At 34.3% G+C, this 26,717-nt stretch overlaps 1 protein-coding gene across 1 annotated transcript; it reads left to right on the forward strand.

The window, feature by feature from the left end:
* Positions 1-5,014: 5,014 nt before the first annotated feature.
* On the forward strand, positions 5,015-26,717 carry LOC128211410 (THO complex subunit 3-like). The gene is made up of 6 exons (XM_052916177.1): positions 5,015-5,202; positions 20,283-20,439; positions 20,936-21,140; positions 21,379-21,540; positions 22,079-22,179; positions 24,858-26,717. Exons 1-6 carry the CDS (start codon positions 5,026-5,028, stop codon positions 25,016-25,018), a joined length of 963 nt encoding a protein of 320 aa, XP_052772137.1. The 5' UTR covers positions 5,015-5,025; the 3' UTR covers positions 25,019-26,717.

Here is a 26,717-nt window from a genome sequence, read left to right on the forward strand (position 1 = left end):
ATTTCTTAAATTAAATTTATCTTTTAAATCAAATTAACATTTTATATGTACATCAATTTGGTTATGCCTTTATTGTGAGCACCTTTTCTATGAAAAACCTGATATGACAACCTCAGTGTGTATATACCACGTGACAAATTGCGTCATAAATGCTACGTCGGAAGACAATATTTTGCTTCGAATGAATACTTCAAACAAATATAACTACACTATTTCTTCACCATTTTAAATGAAATAGCGCAGTCTATTCCGCGTACGGTCTTTTACCAGAGTTTGATTGAGAGTTTAGTTTCTTAAAACACTTCGACAAACTTTTTCATATTACGGCCGTCTGACGAAGCACTGTCAAAACATTATTTTGGAAAGAGGTTGTCGAAGTGTTTGATAAAACTAATCACCTTATCAAACTTCAATAATAAAACGAAGGCGGGGCTCTTTAAGTGGCAAAGACTGCCCTTTGTTTTATTTAAAATGGTGTAGTAAAAGAAATGTTATCTTTGATTTAAGTCTTTATTTTAAGCAAAATGTTGCCTTCCGACGTAGCATATATGGTATACACACACTGAACTTGTAATCGAGGAAAAGATTCTATTAAAACGCAAATGCCTGCAACGACTTTAGAAGAATATAAGCATCTTTTCTGAATTTTAAATATTGTAAAATATCATTTATTGTATTACAGTATGACATTTTATAGTGCTTTAAAATAACTCCCAATAACTCTTAGAAGTTCTTAGCTACATGTATAGTATATATAATATAGTAGGTCTTAGCAGTATTTTGTATCTCTTGGTAGTTCTTAGCAAAACTTGGTAGCTTTCAGTAGTTCTTAGCAGTACCTTGTATCTTAGCATTACTTTGTAGCTCTTAGTAGTTCTTAGCAGTATTTTGTAGCTCTTAGTAGTTCTGGTAGCTTTTAGTACTTTTTATTAGGTCTAAGTAGTTTCTTGTAGCTTTAAATACATTGTAGCTCTTCATGGCTTTTAACAGGACCGGAAAGAGACAAACAAGCAAACAAAGACATGCTTGATACAGTATATCAGTTTTTCTCCCGCCTCAGATAAAGAAGATAAAAAATAACCATTTAAGTGCTTACTTATTGTAAAATGCCCATCATTTCTTTGCATTAACACATGGCAGTGAATCAAAGCACGGTTATACAATCGCATACCATTAGTTTCCATCCATATATAGGTTCTGAAGCTGAATGTTAGTAATTTCATAAACAGGTTACACATGCTGGATCTACTTGAACTATTTGTATTGTTTTCATATCGTTTTTGTCCTCGTACATCGGATATGGTCATTTTACCGAATACAATGTGGTTTCGTTCAACCAAATTTATTTTTTCTTATTTAGAGGTAAATGCGACGTAACTACATGCCCATGCCTTATGACACTTAATTTCATTTAGAAAGTTTCTGCTCAGTGTGTCAGCAACTGGTACTTGTTAAGATTGGTAATGTTTGATGTCAATATCATATTTCTGTAGCTGAAGGAGCATACGCTGTAATCGTTCAGGAGCGTGTTGATTGATTTTTTGAACATAGAAACTAATGGCAAATGATCAGTGTGCACGTTAACCGTAAACGAAATGGTGGAACCGCTTGCAACAAACAAACTAACATTTCCTTCTCAATTTGTGCATTGTTTACCTCAGTTAATGTGAGAGGTTTGACGCATATGCATGTGGCTTCCCGTCTTGCATTATGGTTGCTCCTAGACCAAACATGGATGCATCGGCTTGCAATGTCCATGGGTTGCTTTTGCCATGGTAGTACTTGAGTTGATCCGGGTCTGTGATGATTTGTTTTATTTTGTCAAATGCATCACTTTTTTGAGTTTGCAAACATAATTCAACATCTTTTAGGAATTTGCTGTCTCAAAGCCAGGTTTTGGGGCAAATCTAGACAGATAGTTTACCATACCTCATATGTTTACAAGTTCTGATATTTTTTGAGGCTTCATTTTCTGTACATGCTCTGTCTTTGACACTGTTTCAAACTTTCTGATGTGAAAAGGCGGCCATAGTAGTCTGCTTCTAATACCCCGACCCCGAGTTTGGCTTCGTTAAAACGAATACTAGTACACTGATCGTGTGACTTCTTAAGAACTGCAATCTTTAGAAGATGGTGGTCATGTTCCTCTGTAGATGACCCATATACAAGTATATCATCCGCGATGGCAGCAGCCTCACTAAGACCATAAAACAAGTTTTTCTTTGGACAAACAGATCACCGCTTGACCTCATACCAAAGGTATCGACATATCGATGCCTTCCATAAACGGTGTTGAAACATGTAAGGAACTAGGACTCTCCCTCCAGGACTCTGTCATAAGGTACAATGCCCACAAAACACTTATAGCATAAGCTTTGTGAAGTACTTTGCACCTGAAAGCTCAGACAATATATCATTTCTTACAGGGTACTGTGAACGTTGATTAGCCTTATTAAGTCACGCGGGTCCAGACATATACGAATTTGGCCATTGGCTTTTTCGGTAACGAGCATTGAATTAACACAGCCAGTGGGTTCATTGACCTTTTCGATGACACCTAATGACCCCATGCGGGAAAACTTGTCCACGACTTTTCTTGTAATGCTATAGGGACATTTCTTGCGGATGTACCTGAAGCTTTATTCTGGGATCTAAATAAATCTTGCATTCACCAGCAAGCAGACCAATGCCATCAAAAATATCATTGTATTCCTTTAATACCATGTCCTGGTTTGATCTGGGAATATGACATAACTGTGCACGTGATATTTGTGATTTCAAAATCAACATAAAAGTAAACATTCTTTGTTTTCCAGTACCAGGCTGAGTATACCTTAAAATAATGCAAACATTTATATCCAATGTGCTAGCCTGCCTTCGTATGCTGAAAGCCTTGAATGTGAAATTTCCAGAAATGTCTTAATGCCTATGTCACTAAAGGTTTTGTATGGCAATATATTCACTTATCTCCCAGTATATATCTTGAGTTGTACGGGCAAATTGGAAGGACCTACATATAAAATGTTTGCTCCTTGCGATGGTGAATGCATTTCTCTCAGTTTCTTTTTAGCATATTCAAAACTTTGACATATTTGAATAGTCATGCTCAAAACCAAATTTTCTCCCACATTGCCGATGATGAGCTTTTCTCGGAGTTGCTGTGATAAGATTCCAAACACAATACTATCCCTGATCATTTATTTACTGTTTTTGAAATTGCAACCTTTCACCTTTACTCTCAAATAGGTCAAGAATTCTTCGAAAGGCAATTCTTCCTGTGTCATATTGTTGTAACGATACCGTTCAAAAAGCGAGGTGGGAGGGGGAGGAGAACGTCAAATGTAGGTGTTTTTGATTGCTTCACAAATAGCTGACACATTTTACTTTTCGGATGCTGACAGTTGTAGTATTTTGTCCAAGTCCCGACCCTTTTCACCCATCCAAAGTTGCAAAACTATGATGTGTACATCATCATCCTTCGCTTTAATTGGACCCTTAAAATGAAATTTCTGTGTTCTGAAAAACTAAAATGTTTAGTACTTGTAATGTCGTCAGTGTAATGTATATAGCAGACCCAAAACGGGATGGTTTAATGTAGCTTTATTACATTCATACTCATACGCACACGATCTTGAATCTCATCAATCACTGAACTATCAACATACACGCAACTGTTAGCCAGAGGCGGGCTTATCATATACTTATCAATACTTGGCTCTGATTGGCCACTACAGTACTTAAGGGGAGCTTTCTCCTAATGGTGTTTGATGTCGTGAAGCCATATAGGAATGACGTCACCATTACGTCATATGTACTTCCGTTGTGTGTAAAATTCTCAATAAAAAAAAATGTTCTTATGATTGATAGAAATGTTTTCACATGCTCAATACACTGTAAATCAAAACTATCATTATTCCTGAAACTTTTATACCTTTAGTATCTATTCTTGCTTGATTTATCATTTAGAGTAGAGATTAAAGCATAAACCGCTGCCCTATAGTTGAAAGGTCATTTTGGAAGATCTGTCTGGATCTGGATCTGGATGTATACGCTGCAGAGCCTTTCAGCATGTACGCAGCGGGAGAGAGAACACTTAGTAAGACTGTTGGACTGCTCTTCTGAAGCAGTTCACTGTATCAGCACACACAATGGAAGGGTCCAGGTTATTCCACTCGGTGAAAGTCTTAGGTAGGAACGATTGCCTAAATTGTTCAGTTTTACAGTTTATATGTTTGTAACACTTTGAGTGGTTTATTGCGTGTTTTTGCACTAGGTTGTTTGATACAAAGTCTTTAAGATTTCTGGGTTTAATCAGGCGTTTGCCACTAATGGGGGTCAGATAGGCATTTGCTGGCATAGCTGGCACCTTTCCCTCGGTCATCTTGTAGAGGAAGGTCAAACGTGACGTTCGTCTTCTATCTTGTAGTGGTGGCAACTCAAGGGTCTTCAGCATGTTCGTCACACAGCCTGGATCACGGGAAGAGTAGTCGCCGGTTATAAATCTCGCAGATCGGCGCTGTATCTGTTCAATTTTGTCGATATCCTTTTGGAGGAAAGGGTCCCTGTCAAGGCGGACGGTGCAATATTTAGAGTTTGTTTTTCAAGTGGAGTGATTTTTCTTAGGAATAACTTGACCCCCCTTTTTTGTTGGCTTAAAAGGTAATTTAAAGCTTGTACTTAAAGAATATATGTGGTTATCATAGCCTGCATTCGCTCGAAATGCCTTTAAATGTTGTCTAAAAATTGTAATTTTACATTGAATTATATAGGGAATAACAATGGTGGTGTGTAACCTAAAGCTTAGTATTATCTTCCATGCAATTGGTAGATTGACTATAGAATGGAAATTGATTTAGTAGGGTCTGACTTTGATTTGTATTAACAATCGGAACACCTCGGCCAGTATTCAAAAGGAATTGACTATCTCGAAGTTTGCCGGAGGTGACCGAGTTGTTACGAGTGCTGTAATAATTAAAATAAAAACGTTGACTGCTCTCAAATTGCAGCAGTTGACTGCAACCAAAAATGACGTCCTATTTGGAGCGCATGACAGATTACTTCAAAAACAATGGAAAAACTCGCGAATTCTCTGCACATTCTTCAAAAGTTCATTCCGTTGCATGGAATTGTGATGGAAGGAAGTTGGCATCTGGTTCCTATGATAAATCAGTGAATGTGTTCCACCTGGATAGGGATAGATTAGTGAGTACGGGAACTTACTTATGTTTCGGATAGTTCTGGTAATTTGTAACGGTGAAGTTAATTAGTAGAGTGTACAGACATTGACTTGTTCACATTAAATGCCACAAAAGTTAAAGTTTATATATATTTATATTCATAAATGAAATGTCACCTAGATATTGTGTGATCCATTCATGTGTTATATAATTTTACCCTTTACTAAAGACCCCATTGGAAATAAGTTGAATAACTTTAATGGGTTATCCTGTGTTATATATTTGTCACATTGAATTAAATCTTTATTAACGCACGTATGTATCAAAGCATTCTAATGATGTTGTGCTTTAGTATATATATCATCACTAATACTTTGTTAATCAGTCTGTGTTATAACTTTATGAGATATTTGGTTTGTTACTAGGACATATATATGCACGAATAAATCTATCTATCTATCTATCTAACCAGTTTAACGCATAATGGCGAAGCAATAATGCTCCTTTATCCATTTCTGAATGATTGCGCCAACGGGTCCCCCTTATCGATTACTGCATGATTGCGTCAAAAGGCTCTTTATCGCTTCTAACATGATAACACCTAAATGGGCCATTGTGTTGAGGGTCATTAATTTTCTAGTCCATATAAACAGCTGCTTCATAGTCTTTGACAATATTTGTTTTGGCGACTCTATGTATCCTTAACACACTTGTTGTTTTCCAAGCCAAGAATGACAGTTCCCAGCGCTTAGAATATTGAGCGGAAAAATAACAGGCACCTGCTAGTTAGTTCCAAAATGTTGATCTAAATTAGCGTTTCATAAAAAACTTAATTTTAATCAGAGAAAGGTATTGGCTAAAAATAAGTAATGCTTAACTTTAGTGTTTCTATTTAACAGCGAAGTGTTAAGTATTGTGGATTTACAGTTAAAAAGTATATTTTACATTGCTATGAATCAGTTCCCTAAATGAACATTATTGTGGCTATTAATTTTCATACCTGTTGCTTAGTGATGGGCCAATTAGCAGGTATAATCGATTAACGGCTAGAAAAGCCCAACCGATTCCAATAATCGATTGTGTTTTCTCTGAGTCGATAGCGGGTACGAATACTCATGGGTATGAACGAAGATTTCCGAATGGGAAATAACTCTGAAAGCGCGCAAAATGGCCGCTCTAGCAGACGGCAATAGAGAGTCGGAGATATTTAATTTACCACCGACGAAGGACAATTTGAATATGAACATCGCCATTTGTCGTCTTTGTAAAAAGACTAACAAAAACACCGGTTAGTTGAATTTTTTGAAATTTCCCGTTCAGTATTTTAATGTCAGGCTTCAGCATTATATTTTGGAACTCAAGAGCTGTGTTTGTGTAATCATCATTAATGTTTCGCTAATATATTGTCCCCATTAGAATAGAAAGAAAGTGTGCCTGTCCGAAAGTTTAAAGTATCCGAAATATCAGACATCATTAATGCTTAACGGTTAAAACCGAAGTATGCCGGCAAATGGTCAGCCAATGAAGCGTTAGTATTTCGTTGCAGTTATCCAATGAAAATTGATTTAACATCGTACAGTTAGGCACAACTGTCAATATGGCGGCGCCAATAGCGTCAAAAATTAAGTTCGAAAGAATTAGCAAAACTTTGATAGATTTTCGTATTTTATAACGGTATGTCCGATTGAATCTATCTGTCGACAAGGGACAAAAATGCTGTGACATTTCTATATCCATTATTATGTAATATCGGTGGAAAGAACTTAATTTTTTATGCAACTTGATTTTTTCAGTGACATTCAATGTACATGTTAAAGTGTAAAACAGTTTTTTATGTGAATAATGCTGTTGTTTTCTACTAAATATCTAGAAAAAATTTATTATAAATAAGTTGTAAACTGTCTTTGTGTTTAAATTTGTTGTTTGTTTTAAAAGGGATGTTTTTTTCATAAATAAAAAGTATCAAACTTGAGATGTAAGGGTGTAAAAAGAGCATGTATATAAAGCAGAAACAATACTATAACACCAGTCACAGGGTTTCCGCCAGGAATTTCATAAGGCATGTCGGAAGGGGAGGGTTTGGGAGGGGTGTCCCCTCTTGACGTCGATTTTTTTTTAATGTTGGTATCCAAAATGGTGCAATTTCCTGCATTTTAAACAAGTTTACAGTTATGTTCCTATGATTTAGAATTACCAACTCAAGTCCGATTAACATTAAAAATATTTGTGAAAAAGTTTAATGGTTTCTCTTCATTAATTATTGGTATTTCTCAAGTTTTCCTACAATACAATATCGACGATATCGATCGACTCCAAACTCCGCGCAGTGTTACTTCCCTTGCAGTACAGTAATTACTGTACTGCAAGGGAAGTAACACTGCGCGGAGTTTGGATCGACTCATGTTTCGTTTAGTGCGGGTATTATTTATATTGACACCGTTGACGTCACAGCAAAACGTGTAAAGCACACTGCATGCTGGAACACAAAAGAGCCCGGAGCAAAGTGACTGCTCGTGGGTGTATTCGTATTTAAAGCTGCTACAGCTAATATTTTTAAAGCCGGGTCGGCTAAATAATAACTTAAAGGGAATGTAATGTGCATTTTCAGATTTATTTATCTTTTTTTCTAAATAAATTTATAAAAGAACAATAAAATAATCAATGTTTAATAATAAGCAACACAAAATATAACTTTACACTTTTAAACTAAAGACGGGAACGCGACTCAATTACATACGACGACATAGCATAACCCTTGTTTATAATAACACAGATATCTTCACACGGTTCTCAATACTAATTTAATAATTGGTTAACAAACGGACTCGGGATTAAGAAACAAAATAAAACGACACATGATTTATGTTACCGAACTCAATTAAGACATATTGTTTACTTTGCGTTCATAGATGATTATAGGGATGAAGGTCGCAATAACGACAGTGGTGTTTTTCACACATTCCCATTTTGATAAAGAATAGGAGGAGTTTGGTTTATTGCACTGTTGAACCTCACCGACACGCCTTCATGCTGTCGTCGATCCTGAATGGCTGATACAAATGCCGTATTAGTCCCGACACGCCTTCTGGCTGTCAATCAACCGTTGCAACCGTTGCAATCGCAACAAAATTGTGTATTGTCAGAACTGATGATTGTTTTGATAAGGGTTGTCGCTAAGCGGATTAAAGCATGTCGGCATAATTAACGCATGTCGGTAATTAGCCTTGCCAGCGGAAGGCACGTCGGGCCCGACAAGCCATAAACGGCTGGCGGAAACCCTGAGTCAGTTCTCACAAATGCCAGCTATGTATACACCAGATTGTAATTTAAGTTCTTTACTTTTTCAAAAGATCATTAGAATTTAAGTAAAACAGTCACTTTTAAGACATAAATATCTTAATAGAAAATTATGAAAATAAATAACATTTAACCGATTATTTTTCCGATATATCGCATTGGTTTGCTAACCGATTCCAACCGATAATCGGTTGCAGTTCTCCAACCGATATCCCATCACTACTGTTGCTTATTCGTATGCAAGGAATGCATTTTTATGAAGTATAAACATCAAAATATAAATATTCCCGCTGAGGAAAACTACCATATTATACTATGTATAGGAAGCTAGCATAGATAAGACGCAGGCAAAAAATTTGGTGAAAAAAACGGGTAAAAACCTTTAAAGGGGCTGTCTCACTTATGATAAAATAGTGAAAAAAAAGAAAATTGTCGAAAACTGACATAAACTTGGCATCAATGTGTACAATGCATTGAAACTTACTAACTGAAGTACCACATAGTTTACAATTTATTTAAGTTTAGCAGTTATTTCGTATTTTTCCATTAAAAAAGATTACTGGGTATGTCTACCAAGTAGAATTCATTCCTTATGCGTGATTGGCTAGTCAGTGTTATCACGTGATATTACTGAGGTAGGTGTATTAGTATAGCTTAATTATGTCACCCGATTAGAATAAGCCTTTGTAGCTCAGTGAGTAAGACGCTGGACTTCAATTTTGACGACGCGGGTTCGAACCCGATCTCCGACACAATTTTTTTTTTACATTTTGGAACTTTTTTTTACAATTATGATATCAAAGCATAACACATTCTATTAGATAATTGTCCTGAGATTCGTTACAGAAAACACTTTTTTGGTGCCAATCTATGGCACAGTCCCTTTAATATATAAGATAGGACGCAGCGGAAAAATGTCAAAACAGGAGCCGAAAAATTTAGGTTGGTAAAGTATTTATAACATATATCAAAGTAAAAAGAATGAATTTGTTTGTATATAAGGCGTATTGCGATAAATGTCTTGTGTATTTCCGTAGTTATCGTCGTATTTCGGTAATTTAGCATATTTCGGTAAGTCCAGTATCTGCCATACTTGTTTTGACCATATTTTTTGGGATCGTGAAAATGGCTAAGGTCAATATAAACCATGGGATATTAAATTTTATAGAAAACTAATGTGTGTTTCTTTGTTTATTTCATGTAAATTTATACGTTAGGCTAAAAAAAAAAATGGTTTGTTTCTGGTTACATGCCCCAAAAATATTGGGTCGGTAGGTATGTTTTTTTTTTTTTTTTTTTTTTTTCTGGCAGTCAACTTCAACATCTTCTCTTCTGCCATGTAACTCACCGAAAAGGTATTTTATAGGTTGTCCTTCTTCTACACACTTTATTTGTTTGAATCCCAATGCACAATGAGTGCAAGCACAGGGGTTAGTGCAAGGGTATACATTTACTGCAATCAGGCATGTTAATTTCGTCGCCATTCCGGTCTACTCAAAGGGCATTTTGTTGTCAGAAAAAAAGGACTAATGCACCGGTTGGTGCTGGAAAAATATCTAGTTGTGAAATTTAGCAAATGGCATAAATTTCAGACAATTTTTTTCATGATACCGAATTTTTTTGGCAAGTGATTTTTTTTTGCAATAAAATATTTTGAGTCGGTGGCAAATAAATTGAGTCGGTCGGGTAACCAGAAACAAACCTATTTTTTGTTTAGGCCTTAGACACAATGCGCAAGAACAGTAACAGTAGCAGAGGTAATAATACAGTTTTATTCTGTCATCCTGATGACGCTTTTCTCGTCTTCTGATGGTGTATTGTATACAACAATGATACAAGTCTTAAAGTATGCGTGAATGTTCTCAAAAAGTCAACACCCTCAGTTAAGTATTTAAATAGTGGTAAAGTGCGAACAAACAACCATACCATCGCAATAGTTTTTTGTTCTATTGATGTTTTTCTAATGACAGACAGCGGGTGTCTTTCACACCTTCCCACATTTGAAACGATTTGATAGTGACAATAATGCTTCTTTGCGGTATGCACATTCCTTTATTATCATTTTAAAACAGTAACATACAGCAAAATAGTTTGTAAAATATCGAAACGTTAAAATTGTGAACAACATTTAATTGATATTTACATTATATCCTGATTTTCCGTTGCCGTTATAATTCAATCCAGTTAAAGCGCTTGACTCACATCAAATTCTAGTGAGACGCGTCCCTTTTATAAAAAGTAAACACTCTTGTTTGTTGTTTTCAATTTATTTCTCAATAAATCATTTTTAAGTTAACGTTCAACACATTTCTGCATGTGTTAACCTGTGTGATTTTACCTAGGTCAGTTGTTCTCTTCGGTGGACACATTGTGATACAAAAGATACAGATCGGACCAGGATTTGATTTATAGCAGAATAATCAGAACAAGTTCCTGAAAGAGTGTTGTTGTGATTGAATAAATGTTTTTACAAGTTTTTAGCTCGACTATTCGAAGAATAGGTGGGCTATACTACTCGCCCCGGCGTCGGCGTCTGGTTAAAGTTTTAGGGCAAGTTGGGATTTTCACTTTAAGTCCAATACCCTACATTCAATTGACTTAATACTTCACACAGTTGTTCAGGGCCATCACATGATGAGGTTAGATAACTCCATATTATTCTTTACACAGATTATGGCCCCTGGTTGACTATGGAACTTAGGTTAAAGTTTTAGGGCAAGTTGGAATATTTATTAATAACTTCTATATCCTTTGTTCAATTGACTTAGACTTCACACAGTTGTTCAGGACCATCACACAATGAGGTGACATAACTCCATATTATCCTAAATACAAGTTATGGCCCCTGATTGACTTAGGTTAAAGTTTTAGGGCAGGTTAAAGTTTTAGGGCAAGTTGGGATATTCACTTAAAACTCCAATACCATTCATTCAATTGACTTAATACTTCACACAGATGTTTAGAGCCATCACATAATGAGGTTAGATAACTCCATATTATCTTTTATACAAATTATGGCCCCTGATTGACTATGGAACTTAGGTTAAAGTTTTAGGGGCAGGTTGGGATATTGTTTAATAACTTCTATATCCTTCATTCAATTGACTTAATACTTCACACAATTGTTCAGGACCATCACCCAATGAGGTTACATAACTCCATATCCTTAATACATGTTATGGCCCCTGATTGACTTAGGTTAAAGTTTTAGGCAAGTAAAAGTTAAGGGCAAGTTGGGATTTTAATAAAAAAACTTCTATACCATTCATTAAATGCACTAAATAAAATTCAAAATTATTAACGACAATCTTACAACAAGAAACATAACTCTGTTTTAAGCCTAAATACAAATTATGGCCCTTGATTTTTTTTTTTTATAATATTTTTTTTTATTTCCTTTAAAAGGCATATTTGTATATTCTAAACCACATTTTCATAATGGGAAATCAAGTTATTTGAATGACTTGTGTCATTGTTTGGGCGGGCTGGTGGGAGGGCAGCATCAAAGTCACCTTATGTATTGAATAATTTTAGTTAGGTTTGACATAAAGAGACCAAACTTGGTATTATTACATCGTTATTGTATTCTAAGTCAAAGTGGCGTAGTCGAGCGCGCTGTCTTACGACGGCTCTTGTTTAATTTCTGACCACAAATTGCAGGATCATGATCAGACTTTCGACAAAATTTTATCAGGAATGGTCCTATTAAGGATGGCAGTAACAATCAGGAATATGTGACTTAGGCATTAGCCCTAACCATAATACGGTTCATCTGCTCCAATCATACTTCACATCAAGAACATCATTTATGAAATTGTGTCACACATTTATACTTTTTTGCTTGAAGGGCAAAATTGCACTTGTAGTTAAATGGGGATAATATTTGTATACAACTTTATTGCCAGAAATAAGATTATAATCAAAACAATTTACTCAACATTTATATACTATACTTTCTGATGACAAGTACAAATTTTTTCATTTTTCATGTTCCTGTGACAGCTTTTTTATGCCCCAACAATAATGGGGGGCATTTAGATTTGCCCTTGTGTGTCCGTGTGACCTTTCATCAGTAAGAATTATGCGAACCTGTGTCGCTCGAAACTCCAAAACTATTTCACCTACAGTCAAGAAACCTTAGTGGAATGTTATTAAAGTCTGCATTCAGTAAAACAAGAGCTACGTCCCTTAAACTAGCAAAAATTGGCACTTCTGGACTCCAGAATTATATTACCTAGAGGCACAAGAAAGACTATTGATGCGAAGCATCAAAGGGCGCCGTTTAATAGTTAATGCATTTGTAATATGTTGAAAAACAAGGAATGTCAAGGCCAACAAGCATATTACAATGCATCGAACCGCACCCATGAAATTCTCAAAATATTTGTATTTCTGCTTAACAACATAGGCTAAACCGTTGAAATTGAAGAGTTTCAAGTTGAACATTTCATTAGGGGTGTGGTACATTAGTGAACACGACAGAATTAGGGTGCTTGTGCACTGTACTTTTTGTCATTGCCACCTATCCATATACCATGTTTTATTTCAATACCATGAGTATTTTGAAAGTAATGCTCTGGTCAAGAAAAAGAGCCAAAGGGCAATAATTCTGTAATTAGCTGAAATACAGATATAGTCATTGTGCACTGCACTTCCTCTTGTTGTGCTTTACCATTGAATGATGTTTAATGAAATTCCTAAAAGTAGTTTTCTTGTTATGCTACAGACAGGAAAAGGAACAAAGGGAATAACTCTTGCAATTTGCTGAAATAGAGTTATTGTTCTTGTACACTGCAGTTCTAATCATTTAGGGGGAGGGGGCAAAGTCACCATGCTGGAATGACAACTTGAAGGGAAGAATAAGTTTCCTGATTATAAGGGGAATTCATCATGAAGAAGTGACATGAAATAACAATTTTTGTAGTACTTTAATAAGCATTATCATTTCGTATGAAAGTTACAAACATAAATAGAACATAATTATTGAACTGTTATATAAAAAGAGAACATTATTTACTAGATGAAATGCATATAACATAACATGCCTTGTTTTTAGCTGTTTAATAATACTAAAATGTATGAAATTGGACAAATTGCATAAAAAAACTGGTCAATGGAGTTATAATGTTAACTCCTCCATTTACATGGTAAAGAAGAGTTGAAAATGGATGTTTTTAGTTGATAGTGATATTAACACAAAAATAGCATGTGTCTTATATAGGACAATGGCAATTTTTTTTAAATATGATAAAAATAACGCATTCAAACTGAATATGTATCAGACTATGCATGAAAGAAATAATACTGTTTCTATTTTTCACAAAGGTTTTGAAATACAACAATGCACATATAAGCATAAATAGGCCAAATATGCACAAAATAATAGTAAACAATGTGTGAAAGTGATACTGAACACTTAAAATAATTTCTTTGTGCATTAAATGAATATATACCAGAAAAGCAATACTAAATCAAGTCCAAAATGTATAATAACATGAAGAACACCCCTTTATGAATATCTTCATAACAAATCAGAGTACATGTAAACAATAATCATTTATATAATAAGTATCAAATGTGTCTCCTTTAAAGTGTGTTTTCATTTGCATTGAATTAATATATACCAGAAAAGCAATTATTAAAATCCTTAAATGTATAAGAAACTGAAGACAACAAAGAATAACAAACATTTATGAATATCTCCAAAACAAATCAGAGGTCACCTAAACTATAATAATTCATACAATTAGTATCAAATGTGTCTAGTTTTTGTGTCGCCTGAAAAGACGACATATAGGGGTTACTTTTGGCGGCGGCGTCCGCGTCCCATTTTCGCTTGTCCGGGGTATATCTCCTAAACTATTAGTGGTATCAAATTGAAATTTCATATGTAGATAGATCTAATTGAGGGCAAGTGCAGTGCACAAAAACCGTAACTCTTGCATCTATATGTTTAGAGTTATTGCCCTTTGTTAATTTTCATGCTTAAAGTTTTGTCCGGGGCATATCTTGTAGAATATAAGAGTTATTAACTTGAAACTTCATATGTAGATAGATCTCATGGAGGGCAAGTGCAGTGCACAATAACAGTAACTCTTGCTTTCTTAGTTTTAAAGTTATTGCCCTTTGTTAATTTTCATGCTTAAAGTTTTGTCCGGGGCATATCTTGAAGAATATTAGAGATATCAACTTGAAATTTCATAGCTAGATAGATCTCATTGAGGGCAAGTGCAGTGCACAATAACAGTAACTCTTGCTTTCTTAGTTTTAAAGTTATTGCCCTTTGTTAATTTTCTTGCTTACGTTTTGTCCGTGGCATATCTCGTAAACTATAGGAGGTATCAACCTGAAACTTATTCCGTAGGTATATCTGATTGAAGGAAAGTGCAGTGCATAATAACAGTAACTCTTGCATCTGTATGTTTAGAGTTATTGCCCTTTGTTAATTTTCATGCTTAAAGTTTTGTCCGGGGCATATCTTGAAGAATATAAGAGGTATCAACTTGAAACTTCATAGCTAGATAGATCTCATTGAGGGCAAGTGCAGTGCACAAGAACCGTAACTCTTGCTGCCATATTTTTAGAGTTATTGACCTTTGTTAATTTTCATGCTTAGGTTTTGTCCGTGGCATATCTCGTAAACTATAGAAGGTATCAACCTGAAACTTATTCCGTAGGTATATCTGATTGAGGGAAAGTGCAGTGCGCAAAAACCGTAACTCTTGCATCTATATGTTTAGAGTTTTTGCCCTTTGTTAATTTTCAAGCTTAAATTTTGTCCGGGGCATTTCTCGACTAAAAGAGTTATTAACTTGAAACTTTATAGATAGATAGATCTTATTGAAGGGGATCGCAGTTGACTTCAGTATTTATTGTGCTCATTTTTGCTTATAAAACCAATTGCTTGCTCCTGGCTTAACGTTGTTACCTTCAGTTCAAATGCCACCTACACTTGAAAGTTAAATGGCAACATCATTGTCTATAAATGAATAAAATGCCAATCTAACAGCTATAATGTCGACAGTAAATAATTCGTCAGGCGACACATCCGACTCGCGGAGTTCTAGTTGTGTCTTTCATTATCTTTAAATGAGCATCTTTAAAGTGAAACTCTTATTTGAAATCAATACATATAACAGGGCTTCCATTAAGAATTTGAAACTGGAAGTATCAACTTCCTGTCCATCAATTTTGGAAGTTTTACACTGAAATGTGGATGTTAAAATCTCCCGAATACAACATCTTTTTCCACTATTTTTCAATTAGAATGTTAAAAATCAAGTAATTTGTAACTTTAACTCGCCAAATTCAAAGACTTATATTATAAGAAATCATTTTATCTTAAGACTGATTGAATTTGTGACCATAAAAGTAATATTGACACAAGGTTTGAATATTTTGAACTTCCATGCTTTCTACTATGGTGGTTTTCTTCAAAATTATGGAAGTTTTTGTACTTCATAGAAATCAATTTTGAAAGTTTTAACCCATTTCTAAGGAGCAATATACTTCCAAACTTCCTTTAATGGAAGCCCTGCATATAATTGAATTTATAACACACATCAAATTGACTGATAAAACAATAACCACTTACTAAATATTGCATTTGCTGAAATATTGTTTACTTATTTATAACAAGCTTGTGACCCTGTTTATAATAGCAGAAAGCATGACAAATATTAAATGATTGGTGATTGCTAAAAGATTTACTGTGGTCTTCTATAGTATCACAAGGCAGAAATACCATGTTGTATGTTCATAATTCTTATTAGCAAATTGAACTCAAAATGCTTCATTAGAAACATTGTTGTTGACATCTATCAACCCATTTTGAAAAATCAAAACAATAATATTTATTGTGAAAAGTCTTGTTTGGGAGTAAGAGTGCATCTTTAAAAATAGTTTGTGTTTTTTTCACTTTATATGAAATATGTACCAATTCAATTTGACAAATGAGACAAAAAATTTAAGATAGGAAATAGAAGTATTAATTGTACATCATACAAAACAACAACAAAAATGACAAAGCTCAATATAACAGGAAAGCTATTTGAAAACAAAAATCATTAAAGGCCATAATTATTTAAACTGAATTACGGTATTTAAGTAATACACACTTAAATAAAAGCTTTCACCGACAACATAGTTATTATCAAGGTACACTAGGGGACTTTTATCCAAATTTTGAAGATATTTTACCGTGAATTAAAAAAGTTATGCAAGTTTCATTACACCCAACCCCAAACTCCAAGGGCTACAAAGAGCGACAAGTAAATATTTTGTCTATAATTGATTTTTGTTTCACATTATCAGATCTTTAATATGAAATAAACACAACAGTTTCTGGTGAAATAAACTTCAGTTAACAGAAAACATAAGTTCAACCGAACAGCATTATTGATACACATGCAAAAAAATCGTTTTGATTGATCTTGTGAGTCTTCTGAACAGAGCAGTATTTCGATGTTTGAAAATATAAAGCAGTTTTATAAATTCATAAAAAATAATTAATAATAAGACAACCTGCTGAAATCATTTTAAATATTTTCTATGATGTCTAATGAACAATTTAAAAGACAATTTACGATAGTTTACCGTTCAATTTTGAAGAAAATATACATAATGTCATGTAACCATACATTTTTATAGCTAATAAAATGCTTAGAAATCAACCCTTTTCTTGTAAAAATTGATAAAGCTTTATTGGACTTATTCATAAAATGTAATCATTCAAATGAATGAATTTTACGTATGATACTAACTCAGAATTCAGATTTAAAAACAATGAATGTACTTTCAAATTAAAATATGTAAAGAAACAAGAACACTATGTACATGTAGGCGGTAATGCCCCTCCAAAAAGGTCAGAGTGAAAGTTCTCAACTAATTTGTCTTTTTAATATTATAACATGTAAACAGTCTCTGTAGGTAATCGATGTCTATTTGTTTTATTTTGTCAATGGTATTCTTACATTTAGAATTTTTCACAATAAGTCTTCACTCTTCAACATTTGAAGTTTGGTCTGTTCCCATGCGTTTGTACTTGTAGTGTGTGCACAGATGATAATAACTCAATGCTGAGTCAATGCTGATTTGGTTTTTATGCCCCTTCAGGTTCTTTTCCCATCTATAATGTTTAGTGCTGTAAAGGAAAAAAAAATGTACTTTAAAAGCCTTTCTAACTTATTAGTATAGATAATAATACTGCCATACATATACAAAATAAAATATAAACAGTTTAATATTTCTCGACATTATTTAAAAAAGCAAAAACAAGCTGACAAATACTTATAGTTCTATGGTAAAAATTAATAGCACCTAGCCGTTTGTTTTCGAAATAGTTTTCAGTAAGGTTAAGGTAGTTCGCGAAGAGTTTTGTTTCCGCAAGTAGTATGCATAACCAGCATAATGTTCAATGAATGATAAACATAGCAACTTTTGTAATCATTCCAAAAGCGTTAACTTTTTATATACTTCAAGTGCAAAACATACTCGATAGCGCCACCACTACTCGACAGCGCCACCTCTAGAGCAACAGCGCCACCACTTTTATAAATATGTGCATTTTTCCTTTTTAAGAAGTGCTTATTAGTTTTGTTGTGTTCCAGCATAGGTACTATACATAACAGTTATGTTTGCATGCGCGAGAATGTTCTTACGGGGTTTGTAAGCACCGAAATGTACTTGCTATGCAATCAGATCTCAAAATATGCACAAGTCCAATTCGGGAGAAAAGCTCCTGGAACCACAGTTTGCACAATATTGAAACGAAATAGTAACCAGGCTTCAGTAGAAGTGTTCTTACACGGTACCTCATTCTCCGATTTTCGAAATATGTCCGTTAAATGAAAATATCAAATAAAATATAAATCATACTCACGTTTGTTCATGTAAACATAGGGCACAGCTCCACCACGGAAGTGTCAACAGCTCTTTTTCTTTGCACCACTTTAAAGTGGTGGAGCTGGCGTTAAGAGGCCGTGAATATGTAGTTTAAACCTTAAATGCTTATACAGAAGATAACTTTAACACCATTCTCCAATGATAAAAATGATATTCTTATATAAAGCCTAATAAAAAAACAAAATAAAATAAAATAAAAAGCCTACCTACCCTACCTATTTTTGAAAAGGTTGTAACCCTAATCAAACAATTTTTATTTTAGGCCTTATAATTTCACACTTGTACCCGAACGGATGTTCCAAAATAAACAAACAATTGCCAGGTATTAAAATTTTCGCAAGTTGTAAAAATTGCAATGAAGGCAATTGGTAAGGTGTGAAAACCGTTTAACACTGTTAATGCATGACCAATATTAGTTGATATAGGCATGTTAGAAAATAATTATGAGAATTAAATGACGAGAAGTTATTTGTGAGAAATGTAAATGAGTAATAAAAATATGAATAAACACTTCCATATCGATCCAACATCGGAATCTCTGAAAAGAAATCATTTTTGTCACTTTGCTTTGCAATATGGCCATTTTGTAAAAAAAATCGATTTATTGACATTTTCTTTTACAGCCTTTGAACATATGAGCGATTTCCACAACGCAACACATAATTGGTGTCTTAGTAAAGAGACTACTTCATACTTGAAACACACTGAAATATATTTCATAACAGACTGGATAATTAAAAATCGGGTCGTTCAAAACATCGGTTCCCTCGAGGTTTAAGCTCGGTCCCCTGTGACCTCGAGCGATCGCAGTTTTAATGTAGTATTATAACACTCATGAGATCTTTCTGGATTTGATGTTGTGGAACTCATAATTTTGATGCGAAAATATGGAGAATGGTAAAAAAAATGGCCCATGCTTTTGTGACAAAAGCAGTATATTGTGGCATCTGTGTCCTATAAAATCTCTTGTTTGTTTATGATTCAATAGTTAAATGTGTATAACCTCCAATAGCTGACAATGTATAACCTCCAACAGTTGTATGTGTATAACCTCCAATAGTTGACATTGTATAGCCTCCAATAGCTGACATTGTATAACCTCCAATAGTTGTATGTGTATAACCTCCAATAGTTGTATGTGTTTAACCTCCAATAGTTGTATGTGTATAACCTCCAATAGTTGACATTGTATAACCTCCAATAGTTGTATGTGTATAACCTCCAATAGTTGTATGTGTTTAGCCTCCAATAGTTGACATTGTATAACCTCCAAGAGTTGAATGTGTATAACCTCAAATAGTTGACATTGTATAACCTCCAAGAGTTGTATGTGTATAACCTCCAATAGTTGACATTGTATAACCTCCAATAGTTGTATGTGTACAACCTCCAATAGTTGTATGTGTATAACCTCCAATAGTTGTATGTGTATAACCTCCAATAGTTGTATGTGTATAACCCCCACTAGTTGACATTGTATAACCTCCAATAGTTGTATGTGTTTAACCTCCAATAGTTGTATGTGTATAACCTCCAATAATTGACATTGTATAACCTCCAATAGTTGTATGTGTATAACCTCCAATAGTTGTATGTGTATAACCTCCAATAGTTGACATTTTATAACCTCCAATAGTTGTATGTGTATAACCTCCAATAGTTGACATTGTATAACCTCCAATAGTTGACATTGTATAACCTCCAATAGTTGTATGTGTATAACCTCCAATAGTTGTATGTGTATAGCCTCCAATAGTTGACATTGTATAACCTCCAAGAGTTGAATGTGTATAACCTCCAAGAGTTGACATTGTATAACCTCCAATCGTTGTATGTGTATAACCTTCAAGAGTTTAATGTGTATAACCTCAAATAGTTGAAATGGTATTATCTTCAATATTCCAGTCGAAAGATGTCACATTTAGAGGACATAGTGACAGTGTTGACCAGCTCTGCTGGCATCCCAAACATCCAGACCAACTAGTTACAGCCAGTGGTGATAAAACAATTCGTCTTTGGGATGCAAGGTCAAACAAGTCTATAGCCACAGTCAATACTAAAGGTATGGTTTATTAGATTTTCATTTAAGCTTGATTATGAAGATGACTATAAAGCCAATACTAATCTTGGACAAGTCCATTTCCTGCTTCTAGTACTGGTATTCAATTTTAGGTGATGAGAATATGCCCCTGGTGGATCTTAGTTTAAATTGACTTGTTTGGGAGGTGGATGTATACCACCTGACCAGTCTCTCACTTGAAACAGGCTAATTCTAAGATTTCTTAATATTATATAGTTTTAAATTTCAACATTCAATTTAAGTTAATGCATTTATGACCTGAGAGGTTAAAATGATTGAAGTTTAGTAACTTTGATATTGCATAAATATTTTAAGTAATATCAAAGAGTGTAAATTAAATTTACTAAATGAAATGAATTTTTCGTGATGTTAGAGGAGGAAACTGATAGCAAATCTTACCAAGTATTCTTTTGTGATTGAATATCTGAAATAATCGCCAGCATTAAAACATTGAAATTGATCGAATCGTCTGTCTCAGGGGAAAACATCAATGTTTGCTGGTCACCAGATGGTAACACAATAGCTGTGGGAAACAAAGATGACCTCATCACATTTATTGATGCAAAGACTCATCGGTCTCGACTTGACCAGCAGCACCACTTTGAAGTCAATGAGATCTCGTGGAATGTTGATGGGGACTTGTTCTTGATGACCACAGGGCAGGGAAATATACATGTCCTCAGGTATCGTAGTACAGTAACGTTATGCATGATAAAATTGGTGTTATTGTAAATTCATTAATATAAACTATTTTAAAGATAAATAAAAAAAAACATGTCTAAAATGGAAATCAAAAACTAGTGTATGTATTTGAAAAATGTGTATATACAATGATTGCCAGATAGTGTATTACATGTTGTGAAGGTGATATTGCTTTTTAAAAGTTCTTAATTTATGTGAACAGACTTATTTGGATTACAGTTACCCAGATGCCAAACCTCAAACTGTCCTAAACGGTCACCCTGCCAACTGCATCTGTATAGAGATGGATCCCAAAGGTGTCTACTTTGCTGCCGGAAGTGCCGACGCTCTTGTTAGTATCTGGGATGCTAAAGAGCTGGCGTGTGTCAGGACTATATCGAGGTAATGTTTATTGCAGGAGTTAAAATTGAATTTGGAGTTTGCCTTAATGTGATCTGATGCAGTTGTGTGTTTCATGGAATTAATTTTGATTGATGTTTGTGTTTATATCTGTGCATTGTCGCCATTGTTGATTATACTTAATTTTGTTGATAAGAAAATATAAATACTTTCGGTAAAGTTATAAGCATTGAAGTGCATTGTATTGAAGTCTTATTAGTTGCTCAAAACATGCCACAACTGTCTTTTACCATAAAACCAAAACATCCAACTACCAACTACCATATTGCCAAAAAAATCCAATTACCAACTTTTACCATTTTACCGAAAACAACTCAATTTTAACCATATTACCAAAAAAAAAAAAACTACCAACATTTACCATATTACCAAAAACATCCAACAATCATTTTTTACCATATAACCAAAACAACCAATCACCAACTTACCATATAACCAAACGCATCCAACTACTAACTTTTACTATATTACCATCATTTTTTTGTAGCACATGTTTCATCAATACTTTCCCATATTCCAGGTTAGAGTGGCCTATCCGGTCCTTGAGTTTCAGCCATGATGGGAAAATGTTGGCATCAGCGTCAGAAGATCTCATTATTGACATATGTGAGGCAGACACAGGTAATGGTTGGTGAGGTCAACTGGGCCCTGTTACCTGCCAGCCTGATCCTATACAGCTAACTCAAACTCAGCTTATGATATATTAATGCTGAGGCCAGTAAATGCAATTTTGTATAAACAGTCATATGAAACAGCTCTTTAAAAAGACAAATTTAGTTTGAACATATAAATACTTCCTTGTCCAAATATATTGAGATGTGGTTGAAAATAAGGTGCATGAAATGTGATTTCTGGCATATTGAAGACTACAAAATAACACTTGTTATGTACACTTTGCGGACTCTACACTTAACAACCATCAATATTTAAAACAACTTTCCCCTATTCTGACATGTACTTTAATGTTTTGATCTTTCAGTTTCTGCTTTGATTATCTAAACATCCCCGCCGATAGCAAATTAGAGGAAAAATAAACAACTTAAAAAAATGGATAAACAGTTAAGGAAACTTTCATGATGCAGTTTGTGGATTCAGAAATTGAGAGGTTTTAATATTTGTGGGTGCTTTTTCAACAAACTTAGAAATGCATTGAAAGCAATGACTAAAATCAGTGGACAGATGTTTTACCTTGGAGATCATATTCAGACTTTAACAGGCTTCAACGTTTTAAATGGAACATATATTCCCAGCTCAAGTGAACAAAGCTATGGTTAAAAACTACCTTGGTGAACGTATATGATAGGTGAATGAAAAAAATTGTATTTAGCAATGGTCAAAACGTGATGTTAATTTTGCAGGTTTTAAGAAAGCAATGGAAGGTCTGCATTCTTGTTGTCTATTCACAGTAACACTCCCCTCAAATATTGAGTATTCTTTGTAAGAGTCTTCATAAGGTTTTTACCTATTCTTTATGAAAGTTAAACGGACAAAAAAATGCACAAAAAGAGAATGATAAATAAACCTTCCCACTGTGTATGTACACTGCGGCTAAAATTTAAATAATGTCTTCTTTATTTTGGGCACAAACATCATTGAATACTTTATTTATCAGGCCAAGTTTGTAGCTGGGCTTTTTATTGAAATGTAACTGGACAAAAATGACTCCCCTTTATTATTTTTATCTCAAAATTACATTACATGCTTAGATATGATTATTAAGTGTTGAATCCCTTTACTGTTTCTTTGTTTTTGTAGTGTTGTGATCTATCTTAATAATGCATCAAAAGCTGGCTTCAGCTAGCTGTATGTTCAGATGTGGGATCCAACGAAACGAAAGATTTGCAAACATTGTGTTGCTTATGCTCAATATCGTCATTATACCCCCGACAAACGAAGTTTGAAGGGGGTATATTGGAGTCACCCTGTGGTCAGTCTGTCGGTCGGTTTGTCGGTCGGTCCGTTGCAATTTACCTTGTCCGGAGCATAACTTAAAAACTACTGGATGGAATTGGATTAAACTTCATACAATGGTAGAGCATAATGAGAGGAAGTGCAGTGTACAATAACCATAACTCTGTTTTTGCTTATTACTGAGTAATTGCCCTTTGTTACTTTTTTTGTCCGGAGTATAACTTGAAAAGTACTGGATGGAATTCATTGGAACTTCATACAATGGTAAAGCACAATGAGAGGAAGTGCAGTGTTTAAGAACCATAACTCTACTTAGCTAATTACTGAGTTATTGCCCTTTATTTTGGTCTTTTTGCTGTCAAATATTTTTCCAGACATTAACTTGCAATCTTCTAGATGGAATTTATTGAAACTTCATACAATGGTAAAGCACAATGAGAGGAAGTGCAGTGCACAAGAACCATAAACTCTATTTTAGCTAATTACAAAGTTATGGCCTTTAATACTTTTTTCTTGTCCCGAGCATAACTTGAAAACTATTGGATGGAATACAATAAAACTTCATACAGTGATAGATCATAATGAGAGGAAGTGCATTGTACAGGAACCACAATTCTATATCAGCTAATTGCAGAGTTTCTGCCCTTTGTTACTTTTTCTTGTCCGGAGCATAACTTGAAAACTATTGGATGGAATTTAATAAAACTTCATACAGTGATAGATCATAATTCATAATGAGAGGGAGTGCAGTGTACAGGAACCACAATTCTATTTTAGCTAATTACAGAGTTACTGCCCTTTGTTACTTTTTCTTGTCCAGAGCATAACTTGAAAACTGTTGGATGGAATTTAATAAAACTTCATACAGTGATAGATCATAATGAGAGGAAGTGCAGTGTACAGGAACCACAATTCTATTTCAGCCAATTACAGAGTTATTGCCCTTTGTTACTTTTTTCTTGTCCGGAGCATAACTTGAATACTACTGGATGGAATGTAATAAAACTTTATACAATGGTACAGCACAATGAGAAGGAGTTCAGTGTACATGAATCATTACACTATTTTAGCAAATTACAGAGTTATTGCCTTTTTCTGTGGTTTTTTTTGTCAAACTTTTGTCCGGACAGTAACTTGAAAACTACTAGATGGAATTTCATAAAACTTCATACAATGATAAATCATAATGAGAGGCGGTGTTCGGGGGTATTAATCACTTTCAGTGATAGCTCTAGTTTTCATTACTTTCAAAACTTTGATTGTTGTTTCGTAAATAAATGTGAATAGTCTTTTCTTGCTTGAAGGACCACTCAAGTTTCTCATTAAATACATGTACGTATAATTCAAAGAAATCTTTGATGATGAACAAACCCCATTTGTTATTACAGGTAATAAGATTTCGACAGTTCAAGTCGAATCTCCGACATTCACCATTGCATGGAATCCCAAGAAACCGTTGCTGGCGTTTGCTTGTGATGATAAGAGTGACAGAGATCGGGATAGAGATGCTGGTACAGTCAAACTGTATGGTCTTCCTGGGGACCATTAGAGTTGGGTGACTTGTTGTGACTGCAATATGACCCCCTATGGCATAGGATCTGAGGATGCCAAGTTGACAATGCGATGATGTAAGGAGCTGGCTCAGCTAGGGAAAACGCAGTTAGAACAACAGACTGTATGCAGAAGTGAAACTGATTCTATGACACAATTAAGTTGTAAAAGCTGTGTTTATTTAAGCTTTGAATGGTTCTGTGAATGATACCATATTAGTGAAGATCTGGCTCTGGTCCAGTAACCTGATATGTGTCAGGTGACCACTGAGTTTATGGTAACCTGTACTGTCCATTGATAGCAACATGAATCTGATATTAGGCAGGTGGTGTGCCATCAGCTATCTATAACAAGAAGTACCATATGTGTCTTTATAGTGTGAATGCCATAATAGAGGAGCTGGATTTCTTTTCCTGGGCTTTTTCACAGATTTGTGGACATTAAAAATTCTTATCCTGATTCAAAACATACTGAAATTGAGCTTCTTGGCTATAAAACAATCAGTTTGTGAACATTTGAAACTCTTATTGTTACTATCAACATGTTCCAAAGAGTACTTCTTTGATACTTATTCTTTTTTAGTGTAAAGGTGCACACAAAGTGCCTGTTAGGACAAATACACAAGCTATTCATGATGCTGGGTAAAAGATGTTTTTGCCCTTTAAGTCTTGAACAATTGTGAAAATATATTTTCAATTAATTTCTTCATATTTCAAAGCCAATTTTTAGAATGACCAAAGAAAGGAATATTTCTTCTGCTAGTTTGATTGGATTTAGTTGAACTATGGTATTGAAAGTTTGCTATAGATCATATTGTTTATTGCACAGTTTTGTATTATGTATATAAGGTATGTGAAACAACATGTAGTATTTTTAAAGTTAACTTGTAAATTCAATGATAGTAATAAAGTAAAGAAACAATTCACAACTGCCTTATAACATATTTCAGTTCACTTATTTCAAATCGATAAGAGGTGAAGGCTTATAGTTGTGCCATTCTGTTGAAAACTCATTCACTATGTGAGGAAAGCATGAAACTGTATTACTACTCTTTGTAGAATTATGTCTGTTTCAGAGAAAAAATAGCCAAGTCTCATCATCCAAAATGGCTGTAACCATGCGTTTTCATGTTCAGCATTTCAAAGGGTTTTAGTGGTTGGAATTTATTGGAAATATCTTGTTATATACAGTTATCTAATGGTTATGTGGGTAACATTATAACCATATACATTCATCTCATTGTTATGTGGGTAACATTATAACTCTTTACATTCATCTCATGGTTATGTGGGTAACATTATAACAGTATACATTCATGTCATTGTTATGTGGGTAACATTATCACGGTATACATTCATGTCATTGTTATGTGGGTAACATTATAACCATATACATTCATCTCATTGTTATGTGGGTAACATTATAACTCTTTACATTCATGTCATGGTTATGTGGGTAACATTTTAACCGTATACATTCATGTCATGGTTATGTGGGAACATTATAACAGTATACATTTATCTCATTGTTATGTGGGTAACATTTTAACCGTATACATTTTTCTCATGGTTATGTGGGTAACATTTTAACCGTATACATTTTTCTCATGGTTATGTGGGTAACATTATAACAGTATACATTCATGTCATGGTTATGTGGGTAACATTTTAACCGTATACATTTTTCTCATAGTTATG

Source organism: Mya arenaria, chromosome 12 (assembly GCF_026914265.1).
Source record: "Mya arenaria isolate MELC-2E11 chromosome 12, ASM2691426v1".
NCBI lineage: Eukaryota > Metazoa > Mollusca > Bivalvia > Myida > Myidae > Mya > Mya arenaria.